Source organism: Palaemon carinicauda, chromosome 8 (assembly GCF_036898095.1).
Source record: "Palaemon carinicauda isolate YSFRI2023 chromosome 8, ASM3689809v2, whole genome shotgun sequence".
NCBI lineage: Eukaryota > Metazoa > Arthropoda > Malacostraca > Decapoda > Palaemonidae > Palaemon > Palaemon carinicauda.
Window position 1 is genome coordinate 90693845 of NC_090732.1, and position 10121 is coordinate 90703965.

Here is a 10121-nt window from a genome sequence, read left to right on the forward strand (position 1 = left end):
TCCATCCTGTTTGTAATACTTGCCACGTAGTTAATTCTAATAGTCTGGCCTTCTCCATCATGAGGCTCTATACTACACAGTATTCTAGAAGTTTCATTCCAACTATGACCAAATTGTGGAAAACTACACAGTATTTTTGAAGTTTTATTCCAGCTATGCCCAAGTTGTGGAATGACATTCCTAATTGGATAGTTGAATCAATAGAACTTCAAAATTTCATACTTGCAGCAAATGTTATGTTGAACAGGGTGACATAGGTCTTTTTATAGTTTATTTATGAAATATCTTTTGATGTCACTGTTTTTAAAATATTTAAATTGTTCATTATTTCTCAGATAGTTTATTCATATCCATATTTTCATATCCATATTTCTTCACTGCGCTATTTTTACCTGTTGGAGCCCTTGGGCTTATAGCATCTTGCTTTTCCAACTAGGGTTGTAGCTTATGTAGTAATAATAATAATGATTATAATAGTAGCATATTCTCTACAACACTGTAGTCAGTTTTTTTCTTTAATGGGCAGTTTTCCATATTGGAGTACTTAGATTCATAGAATAATAATAATCCCAGGGATTGTTGAATGGGAAAAATAGCTTACACTGAAAGGTAGCAAGTCTCCATACTACCATAAACAAATGCCATACGACATCTCCTCCCTCAAAGTTATAATTGAAAGGCAGCAAGCATGCCAACAAATTACATATCCTGAGAATAACATAAAAAGATAACTACTATTGTACAGAATCTTGCAGCTGACACTATTGATTCTGTGTTAAAAGGTATCTAAGATAACAAGGCCAATAAAATAGCCGATGGGCTCCACTCAATGAAAAATACTCATTTGAGAAACCTAAAGACTAAATAAAAGAATGGTCTGTTCATTTTAAGTCACTAAATACCTACATTTTCTAGATATCTCTGAAGAACCATGTATAAAATGTTCTATATTCAAAAGAAAATAAGTGACCAAACATGTAAACACACATGAAGTCTCAGATTCTGTATTTTACATTGGTTGTCATACAGGATTGATAGAATAAAATTGAGCCAAAACTTAAAGGTTTATAGGATTGATGACTACAAAATTTCCTTATCTAATAATCAGGTGGATTTGAGCAGACAAAAACTTGCATGTATGAAATACCATAGTCAACTAGAGTACTTGTCAATAACTTAATTTGTTTACTATATCTAATAAGGACTCATCGACTAAAATCTATCAGATTTTTGTGCAAACTAGAAAAATTAAATTTACATGGGTGAATTATTACTAAGTACATATATAATCCTTTTAAAATATAAAAACTTCCAGAAATCCACAATAAGCATGATATTTTATGCATACAATACATACGAACCTAATTTTTAACAACCAATCTTTCACTTCTTATTAAATACAATAACCCTGATACATTCATATCACTGGTAATAACAGATGCAACTAAACTTAAAATTTTCACAGCATAATGGAATGTTCTCAAATTAATATTGATGATAAATTATGATCTAATCAATAAACTACTGAGATATAACAATCTCAATAAACTCAATAAATAATCAAAATAGTGTAGTATCGTAGTTTTGTGCTTATAGGGCATGAATGCATAGGTATTATCTAAGTTAACTGTAATCATTGCATAACAGCACTATACTCTAATGGCTAAAGAGGTTGGAAACCCAAAGCACTAAACTAAAACCAATAGTCTGGCACTATAAAATAACATAACTACAGTAATTCATCTGTTTCCTTTACACTATAACAAATATTTGCTGGAATATTCAACCGAGTGCTATTTCGATGCCCATTTTGCTCTCGCCTCTCGAATAATATTCTCACTTCACTTCTCAGAACCATCAAAAGTTCTACATGTTGACAATTTTCCCTTTCCTCCATAATCATCTCATCGATTATTACTTGTGGATTTAAATTTTTGTGCCCATAACTTAATTCACTTATCTTACTAGTATGTTCCACCAAAGCTTTTGCAATAAAGGTCAATTTATCTTTAAACTCATTAATGATTTTCTCTTTCTCCTCAATACTTTTCTCAATTTTCCCTATTTCTTTTTTGGCATAATCATACCTAGATTTTTCAAGAAGGTCTATTTTTTCATCACATATATGATAAATAACAATCTTTTCTTTTTCAATTGTATGGTCAGAGATCTTATGGTTGCATCCATCAGTATTGCAAAGGCTTCCATTGCTAGCAATGTGGCACTCACTGCTTGTCTTACTTGTTAGAATACCAACAATGAGACCTGCAGTTAAACCAACAGCTGTCCCAATACTACTTCCAATCAACGCACCAAGGGGTCCTCCAAAGATGCCAACCTCAGCCCCTATAACAGCACCAGTGGTAACAGCAGAGCCAACACCAGCTACAGCTGCAGCACCAACACCTGTTCCAGTTCCTGCTAAGGCAGCAGTGACATTGGATGGGTCAGCACAAAGGCTTGTGCAAGTCTTGCGGCAACTGTCACAGTTGTGGGCATGAAACCCCTTATCAACTTCATGCCTTTCTTGATGCTCTTTTCTTTCTATTGTCTTCCACTTCATTTTACTGGCCTTTTCTGCATACTGGTGCCTCACTCTTTTCTGCTCATTTAAAGAGCTATTAAGATGAGAAACATTTATAAGATCATATTTCAGTGTCATCTTAATTTCCTCCAGAAGTTTGATTTCTTGATTAACTTCTCGTGTTCTTATCAAGCTAACAGGTGATGAATTTTCCAAAGTTTCAAAAAACCTTACATACTCTCTTTGCATATTCTCCCACCTAAATTTTCTATAATTTCTGTGATCTCTCTTGGAATTGGATGAAGAAGGATTTTGTGGAACATATAAAGGCCAGTTATCAAATTCATACATATCAACAAATTCAACCTCTTCTTGTCTTACCACCTCATTCACCTGTGTATCATCTGAGGCAAAAGTTGCCAAAAGATATGTTATCAAACTGACATCACTGCCTAATAAAGAAGTGAATTCACTTAGGATAACTCTCTGAAAACCTGAAATCCTGTTTTGATTGGCTTTAGCCACTAATCCAATGCAATGTAAATCATCGATACCATAATCCTCTGTCAGAAAAGTTCTCAAATGATCTATGGCAAGCTTTTGGTGGTATTCACTTCTTGTGTCACCAAATCCAGGGGTGTCAATAAGCATGTAATTTGAATTATTAACCATCCCATCCTGGTGGTATATTACATAAGCTGTTATGTAGTCTGTCTGACTTTCTGATGAATTTTTGTCATTATATTCTAACTGATCTTTGAAGAAAAATCTACAAGTATCCTCAAATGTCACACCATAAAGATGGTTCACCATAGCATTAATTATGCGAGTCTTGCCTGCACCAGTCTCTCCCATTAACAGGACAGACTTTATTGGCTCATTATTTTCTGGACCAATGCTAAGAATCTGGATTTTATTTTTTTCATCTTTTTGTTTTTGTATTGTCTTTAATTCATAATTATTCCATCCTTCTTCTTCCTTTGATAATGAAGAATACTTATTGATTAAAAGTCTCTTCAGCTCTTCGTTATCCATATTTCTTTATGGGCCTGCAAAGAGAACATCCTGTCAGTAAAGTTAAGGGATAAAAGACTTTCAACAAAACATAAAATCATAAGCATTATATAATTTAGTACATATAAAAGTTTCGTTTATTTACCATTAGTTAACTCACCTTTCATGTCATTCATAACTCCTAAATTTCATAAACCTATAGAAAATGACATTTTCAACTGTTTTTCTTTTTCAATAATACCCCACTACTTTTAACAGAGCGTATTCATGCACCAGTGCAAATAAAGAATACACTTCACCTCTGATGAAATAAGAGATCCATATCTCATATACTGTACCTTGGTAAATGTGCATCTGTCTACCTCAGAGCTCCAGTGGAAAACTGCTTCCCTACTGTGTTGTCTGAACAGCTCAACAGAGCAGTTGGGTTTGGAGGTTGGTACTGGAGTTAAAAGTAATGGCTTTGAATTGAAAAATTTATTTTAACTATAATAAAACATATTTTTAATTACAAGGCCAATGATTTTAACACAGCCTGAATAGCAACTTAATAAGAAGGGAGCTAAATTGGTGATACTCAAATCAGCCTGACGGTACCAACAGGAGGGCTTGAGAACTATTGAAAAGAACTGACAGTTACTAAAAAGAAAAGGGAGAGCAGAAAGAACTGAACTTTGGCCATGTTTTTATTATTATTATTACTATCCAACCTACAACCCTAGTTGGAAAAGCAAGATGCTAGAAGCTCAGGGGCTCCAACAGGGAAAAATAGCCCAGTGAGGAAAGGAAATAAGGAAATAAATAAATGAAGAGAACAAATTAACAATAAATCATTCTGAAATAAGTAACAACGTCAAAACAGACATGTCATATAGAAACTATTTAACAACATCAAAAACAAATATGTCATAAATAAACTATAAAAAGACTCATGTCCGCCTGGTCAACAAAAAAGCATTTGCTCCAACTTTGAACTTTTGAAGTTCTACTGATTCAACCACCCGATTAGGAAGATCATTCCACAACTTGGTAACAGCTGGAATAAAACTTCTAGAGTACTGCGTAGTAATGAGCCTCGTGGTGGAGAAGGCCTGGCTATTAGAATTAACTGTCTGCCTAGTATTACGAACAGGATAGAATTGTCCAGGGAGATCTGAATGTAAAGGATGGTCAGAGTTGTGAAAAATCTTATGCAACATACATAATGAACTAATTGAACGACGGTGCCAGAGATTAATATCTAGATCAGGAATAAGAAATTTAATAGACCGTAAGTTTCTGTCCAACAAATTAAGATGAGAATCAGCAGCTGAAGACCAGACAGAAGAACAATACTCAAAACAAGGTAGAATGAAAGAATTAAAACACTTCTTCAGAATAGATTGATCACTGAAAATCTTGAAAAACTTTCTCAATAAGCCTACTTTTTGTGCAATTGAAGAAGATGCAGACCTTATATGTTTCTCAAAAGTAAATCTACTGTCGAGAATCACACCTAAAATTTTGAAAGAGTCATACATATTTAAAGAAACATTATCAATACTGAGATCCGGATTTTGAGGAGCCACCGTCCTTGACCTACTTACAATCATACTTTGAGTTTTGTTAGGATTCAACTTCATACTCCATAATTTGCACCATGCACTAATTCTAGCTAAATCTCTATTAAGGGATTCACCAACCCCAGATCTACATTCAGGGGATGGAATTGATGTAAAGAGAGTAGCATCATCTGCATATGCAACAAGCTTGTTTTCTAGGCCAAACCACATGTCATGTGTATATAGTATGAAAAGTAATGGGCCAAGAACACTACCCTGTGGAACACCGGATATCACATTCCTATAATCACTATGGTGCCCATCAACAACAACTCTTTGAGATCTATTACTTAAAAAATCAATAATAATGCTAAGAAACGACCCACCCACTCCCAACTGTTTGAGTTTGAAAACAAAGGCCTCATGATTGACACGGTCAAAGGCAGCACTAAAATCAAGGCCAATCATACGAACTTCCCGACCACAATCAAGGGATTTCTGTACAGCATTGGAGATTGTAAGAAGGGCATCACATACTCCAAGGCCTTTACGAAATCCAAATTGGAAACTAGGGAGTAGATGATTACCTTCAGCAAACCTATTAAGACGTTTTACCAGAAGATGTTCAAAAACTTTAGATAATATGGGAGTTATGGAAATTGGGCGGTAATCAGTGGGACTTGAGCTACCACAAACACATTTACATAGAGGAATAACATTACCAATTCTCCAACTAGTGCTAAAAGCTCCTCTTCTTGCTAACTTGCGCAAAATAACAGATAACTTTGGAGCTAAGAAATCTGCTGTCTTTATAAAAAAACAAAGGAAAAATACCATTTGGGTCTACACCTCCATAAGCATCAAGGACCACCAACAAAGCTTTAATCTCACGAGATCAAAAAGCTAAACTAGTTAGTTTAGCCTTAGGAAAACAGGAATGAGGAAGTTCAAGTTTTTCATTACTCTGTTTACTGTCAAAAACATCAGCCAAAAGGGTTGCCTTTTCCTTTGGACAGTGAGTGACTGAGCCATCTGGTTTAAGTAAAGGAGGAACTGTTGCATCTACACCAAAGAGTGCAGATTTAAGGGTAGACCACCATTTATGTTCCTGAGTTGTACCAGAAAGTGTTTCTTTTATGGTTAAATTGTACTCCTTTTCAGTTGAGGCATAAACTCTCTCAGCAAAAGCTTGAAGCTGAGTATAGTTGTTCCAGGTCAAATCTGATCTGTTACCCTTCCAAAGATGATAGGCTTCCTGTTTCTCCAAATAAGCACGTCTACAATCATCATTGAACCACGGTTTGTCCTTCACTCGGTACCTTAGCACACGAGAAAGGATACGCCTATCAATTATGTTGACTATATTCTCATTCAAAGGGACAACAGGATCTACACTTTTATATAATTGTGACCAATTCAAGCACAAAAGATCATGTAAAATCCCATTCCAGTCTGCTTAGGATTTCATATAAATTTTACAAGAATATGATATATCAGGGACAGGCTGCTCAGTCTTCACTAATAATGAAATCAAGGCATGATCAGATGTCCCGACTGGAGAACCAACCTTGCTAGTTATAACACCAGGGGAGTCAGTGTATACGAGGTCCAAGCAATTACCAGACCTGTGAGTAGCTTCATTTATGATTTGCTCACAGCCTGATTCAGAGGCAAAGTCTAAAGCTCTTAAGCCATGGTGATCGGTAGGAGAGATAGAACTTAACCACTCCCTATGGTGAGCATTAAAATCACCAACAAAGGCAAAAGAAGCCTTTCTATCATCTTCTTGTATCTTAGCCATAATGGTAAGAAGACAATCGAAGATAGAATCATCTATGTCTGGATTCCAGTAGATCGAACACAAATAAAAGTTGTTATGCCTGCCACAAACTTTTATTACCTGAATCTCATGGCATCCACATTGATAGCAGGACTTATGAGAAGCAGGGTACTCGGTCCTAATATACACCGCCATTCCTCTGGCCCTAGGGATGGCATCACGTTTCAACATTATTGGCTTCTTAAAATCAGTTATAAGGAGCTCAGATGAGTGCCTCATATTAGAAACCAAAGTTTCTGAGCACAAAAGAATATCATACTGTCTGGACGCAACTGTAAGGTCTTGGATATTTGCATGAAGACCACGAATATTGCAATACAGAAGACGACATTGACGAAATCTAGGACGTACTGGTCCCGGATTTCGCTCAATGTCTCCAGACCGCATAAGAATTAATAGAAATAAAAGAGATAACATACTTAAAAACTAGATTAACAAGAATTATAACAAAAACAATACGTACAGAATTATAAAAAAAGTGATTGATGATACCCATAGACTATAGTAAAAAGTAGGAAAAAATGGTCAACATGGAGGAGCCGATACACCATGCAAGGCTAAATACCCTCCAGGATAGCCACTTCAACTGAAGGGAGGACAGTAAGGATGGTTTTGAGAAGAAAAATAATCAGAAAAAGGAAAAGACAACCTCTTGATAAACCACCAGGCATCCATGGCCCTTCTATTAAGCCTGTCCAACACACCATTTCAAAAAAACAAGAGGAAGAAAAAAAAAGGAAAAAAAAAATAAGATAGAATAGTGTGCCTGAGTGTACCCTCAAGCAAGAGAACTCCAACCCAAGACAGTAGAAGACCATGGTACAGAGGCTATGGCACTACCCAAGACTAGAGAACAGTGGTTTAATTTTTGAGTGTCCTTCTCCTAGAAGAGCTGCTTACCACAGCTAAAGAGTCTCTTCTACCCTTACCAAGAGGAAAGTACACTGAACAAATTGCAGTACAGTAATTAACCCCTTGGGTGAAGAAGTGTTAAGTATCTCATTGTTGTCAGGTGTATGAGGAAAGAAGAGAATATGTAAAAAATATGCCAAACTATTCTGTGTAAGTGTAGGCAAAGAAAAAATAAGCCGTGACCAGAGAGAGGGATCCAATGCATTACTGTCTGGCCAGTCAAAAGATCCAATACCTCTCTAGTGGTAGTATCTCAACGGGCGACTGGTGCCCTGGCCAACCTACTACCTACTTAGAGGTAGGACTTGACTTGGGGGCTAGGGATGGCAGGCAAATATGTGTAAATAGCTAAGGTTTGTATGGTTAGGAAAAATACAAATTATCTCCGAATTTGTCATTTGTTCCGTAACCGAAATACAAACCACGCTATTTACATTGGGTGACTTACCCCTTAGGAAGGGTGGAAAGTCCCCAGCCTTATTGACCTCCGCTTTGCCCGGGGATTCAATCCCTCAGTGAGTAGTACTTGAGAGAAGGAGCCCCTGCACCTCACAAGTTCCTTGCTTCGCTAGGAACGAGTGGCCTACATAAGTTTTGTGTGGAGGAAGGTGTGACTCATCCTATGAAGTTGACCTTGAGACCTTTAGATAGGAACCTATTATAGGACGTTCCCAATACCACCTCGTCAGGGTATGGGGGACGCAACAGTATTAAGCTTAATACTAGGAGCACAAGGAAGCATGGGTTACCTGCAGAGGTCGAGGTCAGCTATGCGAGGACCAGGATGCTGCTTCCCCAAGAGAGGGGAGAATGAAGAAAGAAGTAAGGGTCAGACATACTCTTTCATTCACGCAGACTAAAACCGGGTAACAACGCCCTCAACCTACTGCTACTTGTCCATAAAGGAGCCTGAGGTTAGACCAGCTGTTGTGCAGCCACCACAGGGCCGATAGAAAACGTATCGAGGCTCCTGTGGGTCACGTCCTGCAGGTAGTGGGCTGTGAAGGTCGTCTGACGCTTCCAGACCCCAGCTTGAAGCACCTGCGTGAATTAACCTGGCTGTGATGAAATGATGCTTGTGGAGAATCTGTTTACTCTTCCAGTATGTTTGTAGGAGGAGGAGGAGGAGGACAATTTTATGCAGCACACATATGTATTAAGATTAATGAACTTGTGTGAATGATGTTTTTCACTAAATGTGTGGTTTACTAAATAAGCTGTCCCTGATAACTGTATTTGTATAGGGGTGCCCAGCATGTGAACATTTCTTGTTTGTTCAAATAAATTTTTCTATTAGTCTAGTTAGTATATCTTCTCGAGTGGTAAAGTACTGAGTGAAGGACAAACCACGGTTCAATGATGATTGTATTCATGCTTATTTGGAGAACCAGGAGGACTATCATCTTTGGAAGGTTAACAGATCAGATTTGACCTGGAATAACTATACTCAGCTTAGCGCTTTTGCTCAGAGTTTATGCTTCAACTGAAAAGGAATACAGACTAACCATAAAAGAAACCCTTTCTGGTACACTCGCCTGCAAAGAGATCGCTACCTTGTTCGAAATGTTTTGCTCAAATGGCTATCAACTATTTTTTTTATTATATTGTACAGAATTTACTTTTTCTCATGGAAATATTTCTGAAATATATATGATGATTTAATTTCTTTTCACAATGAAAATCATTGTCATATTTACATCATTCAAGAAAAATGAGAAACAACATGAAACATTATGAAACTTTTTGTTCATTTAGGGACGTGAACAAATTAGAATCTATCGTAAATTGTAAGACACGAAAATACATTTTTATCTAAACATTATGTGTTCACTTATATTTATCATCATTACCTTTAATTATTTTGATGCATTTTTTCATATAATTTAGTTAAAATCTACTTTTTTACATTGAAATATCCATCATTATTATAGATTTTACTACAGTATTACGTCACCAGATTGACGTAAAACAGGTGATAACTAGTAACCCAGTCAGCTGAGTAAGTGAATCAAAGTCAAGTTTTTATACATTTTTATGGCTCATAATATGAGAGAACATAATTCTCAAGTATTGTGCAGTTCCATCATAAATATGCAAAAGGCAAACATACTGAAAACAAATACAGCGTGATGATTAAACACACACACAAAACAATAGTAATGTATATCAATGGATTGAATAGGGGAAGCTGAATTGGAAACTATGAACCAAATGCAGGGACAAGGTACACCAGAACTCACTACCCAGGGAGAAGACAAATTGATTGTCGATTTTGCTCTTCATCATCCGT

At 36.5% G+C, this 10121-nt stretch overlaps 1 protein-coding gene across 1 annotated transcript in view; it reads right to left on the reverse strand.

Moving 5' to 3' along the window:
* Nucleotides 1-990: 990 nt before the first annotated feature.
* Nucleotides 991-10121, reverse strand: part of LOC137645797 (uncharacterized) — an 81014-nt gene continuing 71883 nt past the window's right edge. The window contains exon 2 of the mRNA XM_068378744.1: nt 991-3573. Within this exon, the coding sequence (XP_068234845.1) occupies nt 1730-3559 (1830 nt within the window). The 5' untranslated portion in view covers nt 3560-3573 and the 3' untranslated portion in view covers nt 991-1729. The remainder of the gene's footprint in view (nt 3574-10121) is intronic.